This window comes from Gobio gobio (assembly GCF_949357685.1).
Source record: "Gobio gobio genome assembly, chromosome: 10".
In the NCBI taxonomy this organism is placed as follows: Eukaryota; Metazoa; Chordata; class Actinopteri; order Cypriniformes; family Gobionidae; genus Gobio; species Gobio gobio.
In genome coordinates, this window is record NC_137116.1 from 48,558,535 (window position 1) to 48,583,178 (window position 24,644).

Below are 24,644 nucleotides of genomic sequence, written 5' to 3' on the forward strand. Positions count from 1 at the left end.
ACTACTGTATGGGATCATACACAAAATATACAATAATTTAAAGCTCAGTAGCATTTGAAGAGAATGACTTACAGTCATGAAACCAACTATAAAGTGTTCATCTAAGTGTCAGCTATGATGCACAACAACTTTTGTACATGTGTGCTCATCAGTGTTTGATGATTTGAAGTCGAGTGGCTGTGTTTACCTGTTTGAACCTGGCGTACAGATAAAGCAGCTGCTCTCTACTGGCGGTCTGCACGAGATCTCTGACCCGGTCCGCCGCCGCCTCAAACTCACTCTCTAGATCTGCTCCTTCTAATCGAAGCGCTGTATCTGCAGCACCACAATCAAGTTTCCCTAATCCAAAATCTGAGTCCGAGTCGGATCCTCCACCGAGCGGCTCTCCGGTGTCAGGCCGGGCTGGATCAGTACCGGAGCCTGTCGCTGAGTCTGGGGAGGAGGACGGAGACCGGGACGCCATTGAAGATAATGAAGATGCTTTATAGGGGCAATCGACAGTATTAGTGCTTTAATTATTATTAATTACTAATAAAACCAGCGCTGACTACGTTATCCGTAATCCGAATCAGTCGGACTTGTTTTGAGAATTGGTCCGTGAGTTGTACGTCACAATAATAAGCACGAGTGTGTCCTGCGACCGTTTTTTCGGTCCTACCGTTTTACAGAAGCGTAAACGCGTGAAATGAAACCAAAATCAATACTGCAACCATTATCAAACTTTATAGACGTATCGTCTATTACTATAGATCTTGCTGAAGTATATTATACTATAATATTAGATAATATGAAGTATCGGCCATTGCAATTTCACTTAGTGCTTATTGACAGAATTTCAACTCAAACTCAGAAGGGCCACAAAATGTAATTTACATTATAGATATTTGCAGCAAACTTTGTTCTAAGTGGTCCTGATATTCATTTCTTAAAATTCGTTAGGATTTATGCGCAGATTTTTGCAGTGCAAACATTGTCCACTAGATGACACACAAATCACATTTTCCCGAGCGAATTTGGCTCGCTCCCACTCCGGGCAATGCCCCTTGCATATTTCCAACTAAATTGACAGATTTGATCAAATATTTAACTTCACCTATTTATTAAAAGTGTAATTGTTTATATACATTTCAGGTTGGAGAACAGTAGTAGTCCGAAACTGTTGCCCAAGCAAGCTAAATTAGCCACAATGGTGTGCTAACACGACAGAAAGGCATAAATCAGCTCTAGTCAGGCCTTGTGACAGCAAGCAATATATCAGGAAAATGTAAATAAATACATTCAACCAGAGTGAAGGGCTCAGATGGCTTGCTGGATGTCTAATCATTAATGTTGTTTTAATCCTGATTAATATCCATCTTGTGAATATATTGATATGTTGATATATGTTCTGATGTTTGTTGTAGTTACTTTTGAAGGTGCATGTGTGCTCTCTTGTATGCTAAATATAGAGATACGTAAGCCAGCTACAATTAAACTTGTTATAAAATGTTATAAAACATAGCCTAAGTCTTGACAAGAAACATCGGCCTACACTTGACGACACAGTAAAAATGTATGTAAGAAAATCTATACAATATATTACAAATTATATGCAAGATTATAGGTTCCTTGTTGAAACTTTAACCTCCTAAAACCCAGGAGGTCTTTTGAATTTGGTATTTTTTCATGTCATTGCATTGTTTAGAGCATAAGAGACACTTTTTTTTGTTTTGAAAAAGGATATTTTTATTAATATGTTATTATGACTCAGTTGTTTAAAAAAATAAAAAATAATAATTAAATGACAGGTAGGCCTATAGGCAAAAACAATGGGATTTTTTTTCTCTCATTCACATCAATTTTCAGTTTAAAGGATTTTTTTTAACCAAACTTTGTTTAAAGATTATTCTCAAACTGTGTTATGAAAGATATAACGGAATTAATTGATATACCATCTTGCAATATATGGGTAAAATTTACATATATGGGTTTTCCCTTTCTAAACAATGTCTCTAATGTGCATATTAAAGTGTTATTGGAGCAACATGTAATGAAAAAAGATGTGTAATAATGGGAGTTATAGTTGGCAACATTTTCATAATGATATCTAATATTTTATAGGAACAGATATGTAATTTTTTTCCCTACTCACTTGTTGCGTCTCCCAAAATGCCTGATAAACATGATTTAAGTCCCGGTGGCATGTTGTGAACAGTCTGATGGGTTTATTTGAGCATGTGCTGGCCATCATCTATGCTTCTGGACTGCAAATTTGAATAGATTTTACATAATTGATTTTTGCACAGGTGTCACCTCATTGGTTTCATGAATCAAAAGTCACCTTTCACACTGGCTCTGTTTGTCAAGATGAATGAAACTTCAAACATGGTTATGGATCTTATGTAACTGGTTTAATAATTCCTAAAAATGTCTGACTTCACTCTCAATGCAGCTGGTTGATGTGAAATGCAATACCTCATTGATGAAATGCAAGCAGAACAAACTTAAATTGTGAAACTATTTTTTTCGCATTCAGTACGTTTTTATGAATATTTTAGGCATAAATTTGTGGTTAGATGTGCTCTGTTTTATGATCTCAATTCATATAATTGTCCTTGACTTGTCCAGTTTGATTCACTTTACAAATAAACGTGCACACAAGAACCATTTGCCCATTGTGAAAGATGTCGGCCTTCAGAAATGAAGGTTCATGTTTGTGGTTATCTGAACTGAATGAAGGTTATCCATACGCTGCACCATGAGGGGGGATCTGACTAGATAATGCAATGGGTGGCAGGGGCGCAGCTAAGCGGGGGAAAGTTAGGACGATTCTAAGGGCCCACACACTTTTGGGGCCCCCTGAGATGATCTTGGATAGCTAGATTGGTGTGGTAGAGGGCCCAACATCAAATTCTTTCATAGGGCCCAAAATTGCTAGCGGCGCCCCTGATGGGTGGTGTCCTGATTTAATGCGTTGTGGTTTGTTTTCAACAGCTGCCAGTCTCAGGAAATCTCCTGGATGTGTACAGCAGTCAGGGCATGGCGGCGCCCACCATCACCGTCAGCAACTCCTGCCCTGCAGACCTGCACAACGCCAAGAGAGAGTTAACCGATCTGTATCACGGTCTGTGGCCTTCCATCTGGTTATCTTACTACTGCTTCTTCATCCTCATTTCTCTGGCACAGATTCTTCACCGACCAGTTGACTCAGTCTGACTCAGTCTGACTCTATCAGCAAAGTTACACACCACATTTGCCATTTCCCAATTTCTGATCTGTTCACACACACATAATGTTAAAATACAATAATCGCTGCATATGATTCATTATTGAATCAGTGGATATTTGTGCTTCTGCAGAAGTTGTGACTAAGAGAATTATAGACGTAAAACGGGTTTTAGTAGAAATTGTAAGACTTTTGGAATGATACGAGGACAGATATGGTTTGTGAATCATGCCTATCGAGGACATGTATGATGCCAATGTCATATTTTGATTAGAAACCTCAGATTAAAATGATAATTACAAAATATTTTCATATATTTCGTAAATTTGATCATTCAGTCGTTTTTAAAGACCAAGCTAAGGTGTTGTCCGGGTGAAACCTCAAAACAAATGGCATCTCTGAAAAGCCCTGCATGTGCTCTTTACAGGACATCCAGACTTAAAACTGTGACATGTATGGTGTCAGAAAAATTCACTCAAATATAATGTGATCGTACGAGGACATTGGCACCTAGGAGGTTAATTGTTTACATTTAGAACAATTAGCCTCCATCATTAACAAAAAGTTAAACTTTTTTTTAATAATGTGTTTTTTATTTCTAAAATATAAGCCAAACAGCGTGATAAGATTAATAATCACAAACAAACAGCAAGCCTGTCTCTAAACGCGCCTCACGGTGCGCTGTGACGCACATACGTCTTTCACTCAGCGCGCGCTGATGGCGGACAACAGCTACTTCACAAACGCCCAGCGAGTCTGGAGAGAGAAAGTCACTCCCAGAGACGGCCGCACCGGGGCTGTAGAGCTGTCATTCAGGCACCTGTTTTGGGGAGTCGGACGAGGTTGCTTTTAGTTCCCTTATGTTGCGGGTTTTACTTTGAACGGGGTAATATGTGGGACCGGGGAATAGTGGATAGACCGGACTTGATTTAGACAGAACGCAACGCATGCGGCTCCGTAACTTAGTGACAGAAATAACAAAAGCCCCGAAGAAGCCGCTGCCCGACTCGAGGATATTATTATAGTCCGACTGTGGATATCTGCTCCGCCAGCATGAAGTTTGCGGAGCACCTGTCCGCCCATATTACTCCAGAATGGAGGAAACAATATATTCAATACGAGGTGAGATATTTGTTTATAAATTATATGGTGCATGTAGTCCGTAGTTGCGTTCTAGAGATTGTGAAGCAACTCGGGTACAGTAGCTATCCTGCTCAGATTTGCGGAGCAAAACTTCAGCGGATTGTATGATTTGAATAGTTTGTAAGTGTAAATATTATGTGGAAGCACTGAAAATTGGGTTACAGGCTTAAGTTAAATGACCTTAAGTTAAAAAAAATCGTATCAGACGAAGGTGGAGCAGTAATGTATATAGAAAATAGCCTAATTAATTGCTAAATTATTTTCTTTTTTTGTATTTGAAACACACTATGATACTACATCATAATTTGACGTATTGTCTCTTCACGTTTTTTGGTATAAATGAGGGACCAGTTGGCAGATTTTACATCTAGACAGTTTTTTTATGAATGTATTTTTTAATGTATTTTTTTTTATTAGTGATTTTGTTCTGGTTTCTTGACACTCTAAAATGTCTGGAGCATTGCCAAACACCTGCCTGCACGTTCGGCACAAAGAAGAATTGCTTAAATTATTAATAATATTATAAATATTAATAATAAAAAACTATCTATGTAATACATTCTGTTATAATATAACAGAATTGTAAAGTTATATTATGTAAAGTCACCTAAATTCTTCCCCTTTTTTTGGAATTAAGCCAGAAAGGTCATTTTATGTAATTAGTTTGCTCGCCCACTTTATGTCTGCATCAATTAATTTGCTGAGTGTCAGAGTTCAAAGTATTTCTGCTGATAAATCTTTCTTTCTTTCTTTCTTTCTTTCTTTTGAATTAAATTTTGACATTAGATATAATGTATTTACAGTAATTGATCATCAAGATTTCTGATTGTTCTAATTAAATATAATATAGCATTAAAAAATAGCAAGAAATATATTTATAATTTCCACTATATAAAGTAGGTTTAATAATGCACTAATTTTTCTTCATCAACAAAAGGTTTAATTATACAGATGCAGTCCATGGTTTCCAAGGTTTCCAAGGTTTCCATCCAGCATTAGTTTTATGAATTATGAACAAAGGAAAGAGCTCTGAGAGATTCATGGTATATCCATCGCTAAATATAACATGCCCCACTATCAAGCCTCTGCTTCAGGAGAATGTAATTCTGCTTAAAATGTATATTTTTATATTCTCAATTAAAATAAATCAGAAGAATTAAAAACAATTGAGGAATTATTATTTTTATTAGTATTATTATTAGTGACTGTCATGTGTAATTATTTTTGATCTTATGCTGTTTTTATGACTGAACAGTGGATGGAAAAAATGTTGAACTGGTCATTCAAACTGTTGAATAATGAATGATTTCAAGCCAGATTTGAATCTCATGTTGGTTTATTTATTGTTTCTGTGCTGTGAAATTATTGACTGCAATTGACTTAGACAATAAATCAATGGTATTTGTTGTGTGATGGTGGATGGTCAGGGCTTCAGTATGCGTCTTGGCGCAAAGGAGGCGAAATCCTTTGTCTGGAGCGCTGAATCTGTAATCAGACGGAGAACCCAGGCAAACATGAACTACTGCGAATATTGTAAACAAAACCTATTTATCCAGTTTAATTTGTAGTAATTCTTTGTTTTAACATAGTTTGGCTGCTTGATTAGTCTTTGACCATTTCATAGAAAATACATGCAGATATTCTCTGGTGCTTCTATATCTGTTGCATCTGTTTTGCTTAAGATTGATTGATTTAATCTCATTTGTTTTTGGAGAGACTTCCACTGTCAACCCTCAGTTACTGGCCGCATGTGCCAATTTGCATGTGTGAACGGACTGCAAAGAGATTCCAGCTTGATCTGTCAAGGACAAGACAAAGGACTCAAGGAAAATAGTTTAATTCATAATAATCCGCCTATCATTTGACATATGGATCTGTGAGCTGTATGTTCACTGTTTATGTGACACAGATAGATGATTAGCAATATCCTTTCCAGGACTGTACAGCCTTATCAATGAACTGTCTCTATTCTTTACATACGGTGATAGATTGTGCAGTGGTGAGAGTCTACAAGATTTGCGAGATGAAGACGGGCATCTTTTTTCAGCTACATTCAATACAATATGATCCATTTCAGCTCTGTCTTTTTGAGTGTATCCCAAAGAAAAGCAGAATTTATTAATTTTTTGTCATTAAAGTCCCTCTGTGAGCAGTTAAGCCATGATTACTAGACAGACTCAGGTCTCTGCTCATCTATTGCTTTGCCGCCTGTGGCTGACGGTGCCACAGAAAGTCAATGTGAAGCAGCCCCACAGGCTCAATGCAATAAAACTGAGTCCATAAACTGGCTTTAGGAACCTTACAAAGAATGAACTTCTTTTAAAGCACCACAATTCTTTACCTAGTCCTTTCCTTAAAGGGATAGTTCACCCAAAAATTAAAAATCTTTCATTAAATACTCGCCCTGAGAATGAACCTCATTGGTTCTTGAGGAAGCTCAAATGTGCTGCTTAACACGAGAATGAACCTCATTGGTTCTTGAGGAAGCTCAAACGCGTTGTGTAACACGAGAATGAACCTCATGGGTTCTTGAGGAAGCTCAAACGCGTTGCGTAACACGGGAATGAACCTCATTGGTTCTTGAGGAAGCTCAAATGTGCTGCGTAACACGAGAATGAACCTCATTGGTTCTTGAGGAAGCTCAAACGCGTTGCGTAACACGAGAATGAACCTCATTGGATCTTGAGGAAGCTCAAACGTGCTGCGTAACACGAGAATGAACCTCATTGGTTCTTGAGGAAGCTCAAACGCGCTGCGTAACACGAGAATGAACCTCATTGGTTCTTGAGGAAGCTCAAATGTGCCTCGTAACACGAGAATTAACCTCATTGGTTCTTGAGGAAGCTCAAATGTGCTTCGTAACACGAGAATGAACCTCATTGGTTCTTGAGGAAGCTCAAATGTGCTGCGTAACACGAGAATTAACCTCATTGGTTCTTGAGGAAGCTCAAATGTGCTTCGTAACACGAGAATGAACCTCATTGGTTCTTGAGGAAGCTCAAATGTGCTGCGTAACACGAGAATTAACCTCATTGGTTCTTGAGGAAGCTCAAATGTGCTTCGTAACACGAGAATGAACCTAATTGGTTCTTGAGGAAGCTCAAATGTGCTTCGTAACACGAGAATGAACCTCATTGGTTCTTGAGGAAGCTCAAATGTGCTGCGTAACACGAGAATTAACCTCATTGGTTCTTGAGGAAGCTCAAATGTGCTGCGTAACACGAGAATGAACCTCATTGGTTCTTGAGGAAGCTCAAATGTGCTTCGTAACACGAGAATGAACCTCATTGGTTCTTGAGGAAGCTCAAATGTGCTTCGTAACACGAGAATTAACCTCATGGGTTCTTGAGGAAGCTCAAACGCGCTGTGTAACACGAGAATGAACCTCATTGGTTCTTGAGGAAGCTCAAATGGGCTTCGTAACACGAGAATGAACCTCATTGGTTCTTGAGGAAGCTCAAATGTGCTTCGTAACACGAGAATTAACCTCATGGGTTCTTGAGGAAGCTCAAACGCGCTGTGTAACACGAGAATGAACCTCATTGGTTCTTGAGGAAGCTCAAATGGGCTTCGTAACACGAGACTGAACCTCATTGGTTCTTGAGGAAGCTCAAATGTGCTGCGAAACACGAGAATTAACCTCATTGGTTCTTGAGGAAGCTCAAATGTGCTGCGTAACAGGAGAATGAACCTCATTGGTTCTTGAGGAAGCTCAAATGTGCTTCGTAACACGAGAATTAACCTCATTGGTTCTTGAGGAAGCTCAAATGTGCTTCGTAACACGAGAATGAACCTCATTGGTTCTTGAGGAAGCTCAAATGTGCTGCGTAACAGGAGAATGAACCTCATTGGTTCTTGAGGAAGCTCAAATGTGCTGCGTAACACGAGAATGAACCTCATTGGTTCTTGAGGAAGCTCAAATGTGCTTCGTAACACGAGAATGAACCTCATGGGTTCTTGCGGAAGCTCAAACGCGCTGTGTAACACGAGACTGAACCTCATTGGTTCTTGTGGAAGCTCAAATGTGCTGCGTAACACGAGAATGAACCTCATTGGTTCTTGCTGAAGCTCAAACCCAGCATGTTTGAGCTTCAGCAAGAACCAATGAGGTTAATTCTCGTGTGTTACTCAGCACGTTTACACATCAAGCGAACATGCTTGAGCTTCCGTTTACCATAACTGATGTGGGTGTTGATGAATGTTTATATGTGAACAAAAGCCTAAATGAAATCTGCGATCGAGTCTCTTCAGAAAATTTGGACTAAACTGCACAATTGAAATGGATTCGTTTTACAATCTCTTTATGAACTTTTCAAAAATTTACTTTTTATGAACTTTATTTTTGAACAAATATTTATTTGTGTTCTGAAGATGAACAAAAGTCTTGTGGGTTTGGAACAACATGAGTGTGAGTAATTAAACACAGACATTTTTTTGGAGGGGTGAACTATCCCTTTAAAACTTTGAACAAGACAAGATGTTTATTGTTTTATACTTTACGTAACATATTTAGAATAGGATGACCTTGAAAATAATGTGAAATATCAAGTGATTTACATGATAAGGTGGAAAGAGCATTGCAATAATCGAAGGGTGAAAGAAGGTTGATGAAACGTTTAGTCTTTCAGTTGATAAATTGACAAACTGATTGAGTGATAGATTAATGAGGTTTCACACTTCGAGCTGTGCATATTAAATAGCTGTAGTAGCATTTTTTTTACTTTATGACTGACTAAGAAGTGAGAGTGATAGAGTTAATGGAGGCTGTAAGTATTTGTGATGCCTTATAGGCAAATGCTTATCATTACTGCAGTGATTATTATGTTTCTAGCATGTTATACGTTCGTCAACAGTTCTTCTAACCCTAATTGATGGCGTGTGTAGCTTTTCATTTCTTAAACAACCATGTAGGAAGACAGATCATGGCCATATTCCAGGATGACAAGGGCAAGATTCATCAGGCTCAAACTGTGAAAGAATGGCTGGGAGTGAGCATGAAGAATCTTTTTCACACATGAATCGGCACCTCTGAGTCCAGATCTTAAATTCATTGAAAGTCTTTGGGATGTGCTGGAGGAGACTTTACAGGGTGCTGGACTCTTGCATTGTCAATACAAGATCTTGACCAAAAATTTTAATAACATCATAACATTTATTTCCATCTAGAGGTGCATACATTTTTGGTCAAAATCTTGTATTGACAATGCAAGAGTATAATAGCAAGAGAATATTTCAGAGACCTAGATATAAGAGACATAATAAGAGACATAATCACTGCAATAGTGATCCAATCATAGACTCTTAAGCATTTGCCTATATATGTATATATGTATATGGGGCTTGTTTTGAGCTTGCATACAGTATATTGTTCAAAGCAGCAGGTCTGCTTACTGGCTGGGATGTATGGATTTTGCTGGCTGACTTCACAGACCTGCTGTTCACACATGCACTGACACACACTTACACACACATACACATATACACACAGTGACTTGCGCTCCCTCTCCCACTGGGATGACATCTGCTGCCAGGCTCGCTGGACACAAAGATCTGGCCAAATCTCACACAGACTCATGCACATATTTCTGAAGGAAGAGCAGATGTATAGTGCACATGTATCCTGGTTTCAGTTATTGGTTGTATAACTTGAATACTCCAGAGAGCACATCTAGTCTTTGTGTCATCATCATTATTGCCATGGCAATGCAGCCATCTTGACGATTCTCGTATTTCATTGGCTGACACACTGGCCAGGCTTTGACCTTGAGAATGAGATTTGTTTATAGTGAAAAGAAATCTTCATAACATCCATAAAGCCCTATATTAAGTGTCTTGGTTAGCGTTCAGCTTGATCTAGGGATGTCTTCTGCTTAACAAATAAATGTTCTTGATTGTGATTTGTCTTTTGTTGTGTCAAGATATGTATTTCAATCTATGCTATAGATTGACTGAGCAGTTCCCCGTACTGACACAAGCTTATGTAGAAAATCAGCAGATAATGTTTCGTCCCCTGAGTGCTGATAAATGTTTATGTGGGCTACATCCAATAGATTGTTTTATTTATTTATTTATTTATTTATTTAGAGAAGTGAGTCTGTAATCCTCCATTTTAAAATATATTTTGTCAGGTAAACGAAAATTAGCTTGGTGGGATTTGGAAAAATATTATTTGATGTGTTGAAATAGCTTGGGTTATTTTTATTTCCTCTATTGTTCCTGTTGATTCTATAAAAAAAAAAATCTATTTATTTGCAAAATTTTGTATGTATTTCAGGAATAATCTAAATGTATAAATCATTTTGTACTTATTTATGAAATACATTTATGTATTTCTTTCAATTACATGTATAATTCATGTAGTATTCCTATTAACCCATTTGTGGCCAAATTTTTCTGAACGGTTTCATGCATATAGTCATGGTAATAGTGTCCTATGTGAATATGTTCTGCATTTATTTTCCCCAGGTTTTTTTTTTTTTTCTTGAAAATCGTATTTGAATGTGCGGCAACTATAGTTGCCGGTGGGCTAATATGTTGTATGCACCCCTTCAATGTCAAATTTAAATAGGAGGAGAACATTTGGCATCTAACAGATCAATCTTTATTCATAAACAAATTTATTATGTATAAAAGTCGAAGAACATTCAATGCAAACTCAAAAAAGCTGCATCTATAATCTTTTGAATATGAAAACACAACAAACAACAAATACTTTTGTCTTAAAGTGGTGGAATAAAGTGCAGCCATTAAGTTGCCCCAACAGGACATTGTGTGTCAAAAAGTTAAATGAAAATAAATAAATAGAAAGACGAAAAGATTACATTTATATAACAAAAAATGAATAATAAATAAAAAAATAAAACAAAATAGGCCCGTAGTATTCAATGGCTGACTGTAGTAGGTGATTTCATATGATAATGTACAGTCAAACTCATTACTTGTCTGAATTTCCACATTATAATGGATTCGTAAGCTAACTAGTCATAAAAAGATATAGGGTCCTTGACCGATTAGAATGAAACGCATCCATTCCAAACCGGATGAAGAGTTCTCAATATTTTGGCTCTTACAAGACATAATATCATAAAATATGATATTTTTCCCTATCAAATTAAGGTCTACTGTACAGTAGAGATGTCAGTTAAAGGGTTATGTTTTTGGGATAATGAAAGTAAAAAGCACAAAACAAGACCAAAAACCTTGATTTATTAACTTATTAACACAGTATACCCCATTTCCCCATGACATATGTACTTACAACTATAGATGCCGCTTGGACTTTTGACTAAGTATACAAAAAACTATAGATCTGTTTTGTTTTGTTTGGAGACCTTCATGATTATGTAGATGTTATATATAACATCTATATATATATACACATATATATATAATCTTGCTACCTGGAAGTAGGGTTAGAAAGTGGGCAGCCTCATGTGACAGGAAGGAAGTTAATACCTTTTTTTTTTCTTGAAATCCTTTATTTGGTTGTTTGCTTGCATGTCATTGGGACATAAAACATGGCTAATAGCAAGAAAAATACTTACAAAAGGAAAATGACACCTATACACTGCGGCAACTATAGTTGTTGGTGGGCTTAAATTAATGAATATGGAAATATTTCAGGTAAAAATGGATTTAATTGATCAAATAACTTTGCAATAACTGCACATTTTACATGTTTACAAAAACATTCTAGCATTTCAAGATGCTTTACACTCTTTTTATATCTTTTAAAGAAAACATTCAGCTTTCATCTTGAATGAAACAGCACCCACAACCTTGCTGACATGAAATGAAATGCATTCAAATGACTGAGGCAGCCCTAAAGGTGAATCTATCAAAGACCTTTGGGATAAAGTTTTTCTGAATTATCATAAAGATCATGCATAATTGTCCAGTGATTTCATTATCTTCAAGGTTAATGACATGCTAACAGAAGTAGGCAATCATATTCCCAGAGAACTGAAAGACATAATTTCACACAAAGAGTTTAATATTCATGCTGCTTAAAGAAACAACAGTGGCCTTCTAGCATTCTAGATCAACATTTGAAGTAACCTCAATTAACTTGCATATCCAGCCAAGTGAACTATCTTTGCCATGATAAGTTGCCTAATGGGGTGTGTAAGAATACTGTACATCATTGCCCTACTGACCTGTACCACAAGACCATGATCTCATCATTACCATATCTATTTTTCTGACACAGGCTTTCAAGGAGATGCTGTATGCGGCCCAGGACCAGGCCCCATCCATAGAAGGTAAGGAAAATCCCTTCTGAAGTCGTAACTGACCAAACCATTTTTCCATCTCATACTCGTCTCCACCACCCTAGAACGAACTACCAACTATAAATAGAGGAAATTTCAGCACTGCCACATCTCTCGCAAGACAGAGAAGCAGCTCGGCATAGCTATAATTAATACAGGACGTCAGATGTCTGCCGTGGCGTGAGTGTGACGGGGTGTGGCGGGGAAATGGTTTATCTGAAGCACTGTCGCAAAGTAGTAAACAAAGTTCTTGGGTTTCAGGTCATTTAGTCTCAAAGTGACTTAGTGATGACGTTGTTCTAGTACTTTTAAATGAATCTTTTTACCTCGTATGTGGCATATATATCAAGGTGAACGCTTGGATAGAGGCATTACTGATGGCATTTGAAGTATTTTATGAATCTGCTCCTCTAGCCAGTGTATCAGTTTCACTGTTTAATGACTTTATTTCATGTGGTGTTAGATTACATGACAAAGCATGACACAACAGACTTTGCGTGATATGAAATATGATGCAAATATGATTTATAGTCTAAAGTGTCCTACGAGACATGAGCGATAGGACAGTATATTTTGCCAGAAACAAGACTGAGCAAGCCATTTATAACAGTGCCAGACACCTGAAGAAGGTCCACACAGTTTAGCATTCATCTTTCGGAGGACTAACAACTAACAGCCCTCAGGAGGTGGTGTGTGTGTGTGTGTGTGTGTGTGTCTGTGTCTATAAGGTCCTGTCAAACTAAAGAAGAGATGTTCTTTCCAGTCAGTGCTTCTGTATGTCTCTGTCAGACTCTGTGTGTGTGTGGCAGGCTACTTTGACCTTGTTTTTGGAATTGCGGGTTCCGTTGAGGTGGGAAATGAAAGAAAAGTTGGCATGTCTGTTAGTCAGGATAACAGATTTATTGTGTTAAAAACGTTTTGGGTGGAAAAGAAGGAAAGCCTGAGCTGCATTTTAACTGGGTTTTGCTTACTAGCATACAAAATACTCTCTCTCATTTATAATTACCCTGGTTTAACATTACTTTAATACACAGGTTGCTTGTGAACTTGATTTACTCAATACAAACATATTCATTTTTATTATTATTGTATTCTTTGTATTACTTTTTTTCTGGCCAGAACCTTATACTTAAGGCTGGACATTTGAACAAACCCCTAACCCGAAGTATTAAACGTCGTCATTCAACTTTCCCATGCACTATATTTGCACTTTTTTTCTTTTTATTGGGAGGATGATAAAATTGGTGAAAAATTAGGGATTTACAATATATACCTTATCGTTTATAGGCCAATATAAAAAAAATTATATTGGATGGATATATTGATCAATATTCAATATTGAATTGCTTATTACCTATTTTTCCCTTCTTTACATTTAGACTATATCTTTCTCGTCATGTGTACATAATAATGTTGGAATAGCTAAATTCGCTTATAGCATTTAAATTGACAGCTTTCAGTTTTTTAGTGTTTTGTTTAAAATGTATTTATGAAAAATTTTAAGAGTTGTATTATCAGTTATTTATCTGATTATAATTTTCGGCTTATCTTATTTTTTATTGTATTTTTATACTGGTGCATCCCTAGAAAAAATCCCCATAGACTAAAGGGATTGTTCACCCAAAAATGAACACCCTCAAGTTGTTCCAAACCCATATGAATTTCTTTCTTCCGCTAAACACAAACAAAGTTATTTTAAAGAATGTCGGTAACTGAACAGTTGATGGGCAACATTGACTTCCATAGTGTTTTCTTTTCCATACCATGGTTACCATTGTTCTTTTGTGTTCAGCAGAAGAAATAAATTCATACGGGTTTGGAACCCGTGAGTAAATGATGACAGAAGTTTAATTTTTGGGTGAACTATCCATTTAAGTAATATCTATGGACCAGAATACATACCTTGAATACTTTTTTACCTTTTAAATTCATAACAGTTGTGATATCCAACCACAGGATTAAGCTAATTCAAATCTTAATGATAATGTGTCCAGCATATGGTATTGTAATGTCAGTGTCTAAACCCGGCAGATCAGAACTAATCCATAAAGATCAATGGCTTTCTCGCTTTCCCAGAATTCAGTCGAAGACCCACACAGTTTCCAGTATCGCTACAGCTGTGGTGCGGTCTCTTCCTTTCCTTTTTTAAACCGCTTTGATGTCCCTCTGCGGGGAAAGTGGATTGATGGAAAGTGAAAGAGAGGAAAATAGAGCTGAGGAATAGACATACTTATTGAAGCACCTGCCATGTGGCTTTTATATTAAGTTTCATGTCTATCAAAACTCTTAACATGATTTGTGAGGCTTAACGCAGTAGTTTTTCACATACAGGTTTGCAATGTCAAAGGCTGTTGAAATCAAGTGATGATTTTATTAAATAAACCTCCCCTGAAACACTAATTACCCTTTTTTCCTTCACAGTCAGTGTAAGAAAGAGGAGTTTTGATATTCTGTGTACACACTGGTGCCCCAGGGAGGCAATTTATTGGGTTATTACGGCCCTCTTTCTCTTTCTCACTGGCCTGATCTGATAGAGTCATATTGAAGGCTCAATATTGAGAAAGAGGCAGTTCAGAGTGTCAGCATTCCCATACACGGTCAGGAGCACAGATCGACTCAGTATGCTAAAGTGTTCGGGCACGGAAATAAGCAATTGAGGTCCCTAACGGGACTGATGTACGTGACTGTTTTTATAAATGCTTTGAAAGACAGAGGATGAAAGATCACTGTAAACTTGCTGTGGACCCTTATGCAAGACCCTTTTATTTGTGACAAATTTAGGGGCCATTCACACGTAATGCTTTTTTCATCCCACTGCACTACTTTCTCAATGTATATGTGCTAGACGGCCGTCTTTAACCATCATGCTTGCGTCTCGCGTCTTTTGCAGCATCTTGCACGGCACAGCATTCTGAAAACAAAAAAAGTTCAACTTGTGTCAAAATGTGTCTCTAGCAAAAATGCGTTTAGTGTGAACCGGCCCTTAGTCAACAAAATCTAGTGTGCTACTACCTACCATTTCAAGACACTTTAAAGGGAAGCATAAAGAAAGCAATCCCAGAGTACGTGGCAAGTTCAGTGATGGACAGAATCAATACCAAAAAAGCACTGATACGAGTTATTTGGTTACATTATTTAATTTGAACTACTTTACTCAACATTTTATTTTTATTTGAGTATTGGGTCATTAGTTGAATAACATGCCAACATATCACTTGTGAGCAGAGTAAGTGGCAAATTTGTGGCAAACAAAGCTTGTTAGCATGTACATATGAACTTGAGCCAGAGGGATTTGCCAAGACGCTATATTTTTGTAATGCTAATGGTTTGCCCATGGTTACCTAAAGGTCATCGGACTCCCACCAGCGAGCGATTCATAACGTTGTAGTCATGTCTCTCTGCTTAACTTGGCAGTTTAAAACTCATCAGTTTAGATGTAATTAAGGTGAGTGCATTTAAAATGGCCTTTGTGTGCTTCTTCCAAGACTTTTATGGATTTGGAGTATTTAACCTGCACTGCAGGCCTTTTTTTCTGAGCCCAGCAGTTTTAATTAAGACGAGACAGCAGTGAAGGAAATTTGAGCACGCGCTTGCTTGACCAATTGAGATCGAGTTAAAGGTCCCGTTTTTCGTGTTTTTTTGAAGCTTTGATTGTGTTTACAGTGTGCAATATAACATGTGTTCATGTTTCGCGTGTAAAAAAACACAGTATTTTTCACACAATTTACTTATCTGTTTACCGCTGTTTTCACTGTCCTCAAAACGGCTTGAAAGATTTCCCTGTTCTATGAAGTCCCTCCTTCAGAAATACGTAACGAGTTCTGATTGTGCCAGCGGTTCCCGTGTTGTGATTCGACAGCAGCTTAGGGCACGCAGAGCGCACGTTACCGGAAAGGTCACGCCTCTTACCATAACGGGGATGCATGCGCTCAATGATCTCTAAGTACAGCGTCCCTGGGAAAGCCAAACAAAGGTGACTTGACTCCGGGATGAAAATAACAGCGTCTCGACGACATGGCAACAAACAAACTATACGAACGCAACCGAACGCAACACTTCCTATTCTCCACGCGGGAGCAACAAGACCACGCCCCCTTTTTCGCGCGTTCTTGTGGGCGGAGGTTAGTCGACATACTGCTCTACTGACGTAATTAAAGCAGGAAATACCAGGATGTAGTCCTAACCAGCCGTTCGCTGTAGGCTTTGAAAGGGAACTTCTGTTAAATAAAATATCTCACTTGGCATTGAACTTTGAGCTTTATAATTTTACAGGTATTATAAATGCTCTAATAGCAACATTACACACTAACTAAAGTTTGAAAAATGGGATCACGAAGAACAGGACCTTTAAATTCAATTCATTTGAGCATGTAATTCAGATTTACAAAAATGACTTCAGTAATACACAGCTATAGGCCTCATTTATGAAACTTTCATAAATATATGTGAAAATAAAGAGTAATTTGCAAGTAAAGGGACCTTTCCTTTTGGAACGTTTGGATTCACAAACAGATCTGCAATAAAATGTACTGTTGTTTTCAATAATTTTTATTCAACAGTGAAATTTGTTTTCACATTTAAAACACATTTAGTTAACTCGTTCATTTTGTAATCATATATTGTTATGGTAAATGGTAGTATCAATGCAGTGTCATCAGTTTGCCTATAAAAATCATGCAATGTTTGCATGTTTTATGTTTTGAAGCAGGTGTCATCTTATTTTCATACTAAGATTTTGAACATTCGAACACTTTCATGAATTCAATGCTTTATTTTCAATTTACACAAAAAACAAGATGCTCATGTTTTGTGAATGAAGCCCAATGAGTGTGATTTGCTGTGCTTGTGAAGCTAGTGCTGCTGTCGGCTCTGTAATGTGCAAACAACTAGAAATTACTGCATTTAAAGATATATTATTATATCTTTAGATATGTATTATTATAAATTTATGTCTGATGATATTTGAAAGAGTTTTTCTGCTTATGGCCTTGGTGCAAATGGAAAATCGTGGGAAACTGGCAAGAACCGCCCACAAACAGGAAGCGGCTGTGTGACTGATATGACCATCAACAGTCCATTCTCTATTTTTTTTTTTTTTTGTGTGTTAAATAATGTTTATTATTATCACCTGGCCCTTTTATTTTTCTACCCCTTGGACCTCTTTTCATATAGAGATCAGCTTTCACATTCCAGATGGATAAAATCAAGTCCTTGCATTTTTCCTCACTGAATATCCTTTGAATATATCCAGTGGTTTCACATTTCTCTTCATGGACTATAGTATCTGAAATCTCTTTTTTATGTCTCTGTCTTTGTATGGACAGATTCAAGACACATTCTCATTGAATCCTCCAGCCTTTCAAGGTTTAATGATGCTGAATCAATACCGGCAGAAAAGCAATTGTGTGCATTTTCTTCTGCTCTATAGGTTAAGCTTTTGGTTGGCTGACTGCTCGGGCACACCTCCAGTAATCCAATAGAGCAATAGATGAGGTGAAATTATCTTCCTGGTTGGAATGAACACAGGGACATAAGAAACCATCTAGAGTCCTGCTCTGTATAGAGCACGGAACGGGGGAACTGGGTGACCTTGAGTCTTGTATCTGGGGGTCACATACTGTACATTAGAGTCCATTTAAATAATTATCATTATATACTGTAAAAGAATCTGAAAAGAAAAACGTAACGTAAACGTAACTGTAAATTACCATGCCATATATGGGAAAAAATTATAAACTATAAAATTATATAATTACCATATAATTAACAGTGAAAAACATTAAAAGGATATTCCCAGAAGTTTCTGCATGACACACCACATTTATATTTGACTTTTTTTTCTCATTTTTGTTATCAATAATGTACATTATGGTTTTTAGTTACTTTAAATGTTATTTATTTAAAGTTAATTGCATTATTTTAGTGTCATGTGTGTTACCCTGGAGCTATTTTGTCTTTGTATATGACCCTGTGTACATCTTTATACAAATAGACCATGTTTTATGGACGGGCCACTTACGATGAACACATTCATCATGTGGCTTTTTCCATTGTCTGCCGCCTGCATTGTCATGGTGGTTATCAGTACATTTTAAAGCAGAGTTTGACACTTCAAATTAGGTAAATTCATATTATATCGCTTAAAGGAACACTCAACTTTTTTGGAAAATAGGCTCATTTTCCAACTCCCCTAGAGTTAAACAATTGAGTTTTACCGTTTGGGTTAGTTCACCCAAAAAATTCTGTCATTAGTTACTCACCCTCATGTCGTTCCAAACCTGTAAGACCTTCGTTCAACTTCGGAACACAAATGAAGATATTTTTGAGGAAATCTGAGAGTTCTCTGACCTCTCCATAGAGCGCTATTTAATTAAAATAATAAAAAAAAATAGTTGGTGCCTGGTTGTGGAAGAACACAGTCGCTGCATAAGCTTCCTTTGGGTCCCAATATTAGGAATGCGGTTGAACTTTTTATTTTTAATGAAGTTCCAGCTCACGTGGGTAAGACATTGCGTGTTTGTTCGCTTCATTTCACCGCGGATTCGTTTGTAAACAAGAGACTGGATTTGCAGACAGAATGAGATTAAAAAACGATGCTGTGCCTTCTATATTGGATCTGAAGCGAATGGTGCAACACACTTATGTGACTCTGGGTCGAACATGTATAGGCGAATCATTCCGGTTGTCATTTTTCCACATTGGAAGTTTTCAAAACAATTCCCCACGTGTACTGTGACGGGGGAGTCAAAACTCATTATAATATGCAAAACTGTTATTCAATCACAGTGGTGGTCTTCAATGCGGTACATCCATAAAAAAATGAGCGTTTCAAAGAGCTAGGCTCAAAACCAGGGTAGAGAATAGGCTATTACTTATTCATTATGATGTTTTTGAATGTAAAAACACACAAACATCATAAGTTGACCTCAGACAACATATTAAAAAAATAAGAAAGCCAGTTCATGACCCCTATAAATGGGTGATTCCTCAGAGCTTCAAGATTTAGTGTGCTCTGTCAACCTTTCTCTCGTTGTGACGACTAACCGATGTCACTCCCACACCATACACACCGGAGCCACTATTTTCTCTTCACGGATATTACCAGAAACGCACGGGCGAGTGGCTTATGTATGCAATTTCCCTCAAAAACCATCCCGACAGGTCCAAAATATAAACACTTATAATAGGCTTTACATAGTGAATCAGAGTAAGACAAAAACACACTTTGGAAGAAGGACTGATGATGTACTGACTAATTTAAATAGTAGTTCATTTTGAACAAAAAAAGTTAGTGTACATTTTATGAGCGATACAATTAAAAGCTGTAAAATATACAGGCACTAATATGCCCTCCTGTTATACCTGAAACGTTGTCACTGTATTTTTTATGGTGAATAGTTGACTATATAATATAATATTTAAATATATATATATATATATATGTTTACAGTTTTATGTGTGTGTGTGTATTGTTGTACATGCCGCTCACACAGCTCATTTAAAGCGGAGCAGGGCTCTTGTCATGGGGAGCTGTGAACAGCTTGTTGCCTGCTGAGAGAGCAGCCAGTGTAATTAGTGTTTGGGGCTCGTTCTGATCAAAGAGCAGCAAACGGCATCATTCTCTTACTTCCACTTTGAATCTGGACATGGTTCACACACACACACACACACACACACACACACACACACACACACACACACACACACACACACACACACGCATATGATGGACTAAATTGTCTGGTTTTCAGGCTTTGTTATTATCCATTTAAATTATTCAGGCACACTTGATGCACAAATACCACAGTGAATACAATGCTTTTCAAAATTCAAAACGATCTGACTACATTTGCCTTTCATTCGGCTACTTTGTTTGCTAATTAATCAGGTATGAATAAGCTAATTTACTGACCATCTGGACAACCTTCCTAAAAACATTTGAATGCTGGGTTATGTAACCCAATTCATTAAAGCTGTTGCACAAATAATAGTGGTTTATTTTCCTTCTCAGTGCTCTTGTATTGCAGAGGTGTATTTTCAGTTTTGTCTCCCTCCATCCTGTTTTAGCCTGCCGTTTTGACAGACATGTGGTGGGCTATTTTAAGTGTGGGAGGTCTTCTTGTTGTTGTTATTATTCGGCATGCGTGTGGAAGTGCAGAAGCTCTCATTAGCACAGATTCCGATCGGGAGCTTTGGGAGTGCGCCGTTCCCCAGTTGTGCTGGCCCAAGGACACGAGGCCACGTTCAAGGGTTCCGCTAGCTAGGCAGAATCAGCACGGCGCCAGACCCTCATACTCTGCATTATTGATGGACTTCTTCACAAGCTGCCACTCAGATGTGGAGCACTGTGATAATTGTGCACTTGCTGGTTTGTTTATTCTTCCTTCTTGGTGGAGAAAGAAATGCATAAACACTGACATAAACAAACATGGATTCCGTTTATTATAACTGTAGTGAGTTTGTTCTGTATATGAAAACATTTATGCTAGGGAGGGATATTTATACGATGGAAATCCCCATGAGGGGTTAGCAGAGTTCAAATGTTATGTGTGTTAAATAAACTTGTGTCCATAACGCATTTAACTTGTTTCAATTCAGTGGGAATTTCAGAATATTCAATGGAAAATAATGTAGTGGTACTTGATTTTAAATTTTTTTATTTATCAGGATTTTATTTGGTTTATTTAATTTTATTCTTTCTTTTATTTATTTCTTTATCTTTTTTTAAAATGACAAATAAACAAATATATTTTAGTTTTATCTTTGTTTTTGTTATTATTTAAGCATTGTTTTTGTTTTAATTTAATTTAATCTTATTTATTTATTTATTTATTTATATTTTTATCTTTATTTTATGTATTTATATATTTATTTGGAAAGAGGTGGAAATAAATTCCAGAATATTCAGTGGACATTTTAAAATGTATTTGTCAGGATTTGATTTGATTTATTTTTCTCTTCTATTTATTTATCTTTCTTTTAATTTGTTTGATTTAGTTTTTATAACCAATAAACAAAGATATTTTATGTTATCTTTGTTTTGGGTTTATCTTATTTTATTATATCTTTATTTATTTTTTAATTTTATGTGTGTGTGTGTGTGTGTGTGTGTGTGTATATTTATTTATTTATTTTTAATTGAATTTTTTTCCCATCTCTGTAGCAAAGTTGTTTCAGAGGAAAAATTCTATTTAGAGAAATGTAAACTGCTAAATCTTGCACAATAGGATCAAAGACACTTGCTCTATAAAAAATAGGATCAATTTTGATTTCATGTTGTCTTTTAAGAATAATGCTATGAGCTTTTATACTAAAAGCATTTGAAAATAGGAGAATTTGGATGCATTTAAGTGAAATGGTGGTTTCTGAGGGACCTGTATTTATGAAAGAAAAAAAACTAGAAGAGTGAAAAGAGTTTGTGTAGTAAGATATCACAAATCCATTCCTCCTATACTGATGTGAAACATTTCAGAACGGGAATGGACAGTTTGAAATCTGCCATCAGCAGCCTAAACTAGCACACAGTCAGACAGCCAACAGAGATACAGGCAGGCGGACTGTAGGAGAATCCCTCATCTCATGTTAAATGCAGTTGCCTCAGCTACAGTAGCTTAGAGCAGTGAACCCCAAATCCAGGAGAGATGAAAGTCCATCCATTATTCATCTGTGAATTGCATCTAGGCCGAGCGGTGTGGGGGATTGTCAGCAGTACAGGGAGGACGGGGGAGGGGAAGACAGGAGGTTAAGGGAGGCATCAGGAGTCAAGGTCTTATTTGACAATGTGCACTTAAGCTTTTAAACATCTAAGACAGCATGTGATGGATGTATCTATGGCTTCAATATCCCGAAGCCGCAAAATGTTAGCCATAAAGATAAATGGAAAGATATGTTATTAAAAGAGTTGGCACATACTTATTCTTATGTAATGGTTTTTGAGACATCGCTTGATGCATAGCATAGACACTACAGGTTCAGTGCAGCAGTATCTGGAAACGCAAGGGATTGAATCATCACTTATATGATCAAACATTTGTCTTTTGATGTATAATTTATGGCTTCACTTGGGTGAACCATGAAATAGACACCGTAGTTCTTTCTTTAAAAACAAACTGTGGAGTTTTTACTTCATTTTTTTCCCCTTTCTTGATGTCATATGGGAATAGAGACATAATCTGCTCTGTAATGTTTTTGTCACACACATTCCCTTTCATTTATATGCACACGCACATATGCTGGTGCAGCGTCTAAGGTAGGAGGTCTAAAGGAAACTATAGGAGGCGGCCTTGATACCATATGTTCAGGTATTTCAAATCTCTGCTACGGACACAAAAGCACCTCTTGTTTTGGTGCCTTAGCCTTGTTCGCAATGATCTCTGGTTACGCTAGCATTCAAAAGCTTGGTGTCGGTATTTTTAAATGTTTTTGAAAGCAGTCTGTTATGATCATCAAGGCTGCATTTATTTAAAGCTGCAGTCCGTAACTTTTTGCGTTCTAGCGGTTAATAAACAGAACTGCATGCGTCTTGCAGAAGAACATCGCAGCCGGAGCTACTTCTCTCTGTTTATGTCTATGGCGAGTCACACAGGGACTGTGCTCCTCCGCAGCGGTTCCTACCAGACCGGTCTGAAATAGTCCCAATATAAACAATTATTATAAGTGTACCATAATGATTCAGGGTAAGACAAAAACACAGTTTGGAAAAATGGATTCATGTTGTATATTCTCATTATAACACAAAAAAATTTACGGACAGCAGCTTTAACAGGAAAACCCCCCTAGAAATATTATTACAATTTAAAATAAGAGATTATATTTTTGTATATTTTAAAATGTAGTTTTAATGAAAAAAAAAAAAAAGAATTTTAAAATGAATTTTCAGCATCATTACTGCAGTCTTCAGTGTCACATGATCCTTCAGAAATCATTCTAATATGCTGATTTGGTGCTCAAGAAACATTTCTGATTATTATCCATTTATTTTGAAAACATTTGTGCTGCTTAATATTTCTGTGGAAACATTGATAATAATTTTTTTTAGAATTGAAGTAGATGTTTTTTGTATCACATTATTTATTTGAAATTAATACTTTTGAACGGTGTATGTTCACAAAACAAAAGGAAATTGATACTTGTAGCTCTTGTATCTTTTGTAGCTTTGCATTACTTTTGGTAGTGCCATTCACACAATATATATATGTATATATATATGTATATATATATATATATATATATATATATATATATATATATATATATATATATATATATATATATATATATATAGCGTATATCGTTAGTTCAGACAGGTCACATTAGTCAAACTCGCATCAGCTGACTGTCAGCTGATCACGTCTACCTATAGGAATAGGATGCCTATCACAGCATGCATAAGCTCCTTCAGTATTATCAGCTGCTATCGCGTTTCTCCGGAGCTAATTACCCTCCTCCATCCCCAGCTCCTCCTCTCATCAGTCAGGATTTGGCATTCTGATTCCCCCTGAATCAGACTAAATTTCTGAATTAGGTTGTACATTTTAATATTGATATTAATGCTATCTGCAATACATCATTGCTTCTGTTCTGTTTACCCTAGGGGGGGTTATCACTGCTCTCCCTGCTCTTATCCATGCTAGGCTGCATGGATGAGTAGGGAGTTCTTGCCTAAAACAGAACCATACCTCCAATCTAAACTATATGCTAATTGTCTATCACTTTGGCTATAGTGATCCTGACAGATACATATACACACACACACACACACACACACACACACACACACACACACACACACACACACACACACACACACACACACACACACACACACACACACACACACACACACACACATTTGTTTACTTGTGTTGATACTGATTCCTTGTCGTTTCAGTAACATTTTAGCAAATAAACTTAATATACACACAGTTTCCATCACTATAAGGTCATCCTGGGACATCCCTAGTCCTTTATGCTACAAAACCAGACCATATCCATCAGCATCTCCACTTGCACTTTGATAGCTCCAA

At 36.9% G+C, this 24,644-nt stretch overlaps 2 protein-coding genes across 2 annotated transcripts in view; one reads left to right on the top strand and one right to left on the bottom strand.

The window, feature by feature from the left end:
* The window catches only part of acbd6 (acyl-CoA binding domain containing 6), a 43,218-nt gene extending 42,599 nt beyond the window's left edge, over positions 1-619 (bottom strand). The window contains exon 1 of the mRNA XM_079827420.1: positions 188-619. Within this exon, the coding sequence (XP_079683546.1) occupies positions 188-463 (276 nt within the window). The 5' untranslated portion in view covers positions 464-619. The remainder of the gene's footprint in view (positions 1-187) is intronic.
* Positions 620-3,915: 3,296 nt separating this feature from the next.
* Positions 3,916-24,644, top strand: part of xpr1a (xenotropic and polytropic retrovirus receptor 1a) — an 89,257-nt gene continuing 68,528 nt past the window's right edge. The window contains exons 1-2 of the mRNA XM_079826584.1: positions 3,916-4,327; positions 12,558-12,609. Coding sequence (XP_079682710.1) covers positions 4,259-4,327; positions 12,558-12,609 — 121 coding nt within the window. The 5' untranslated portion in view covers positions 3,916-4,258. The remainder of the gene's footprint in view (positions 4,328-12,557; positions 12,610-24,644) is intronic.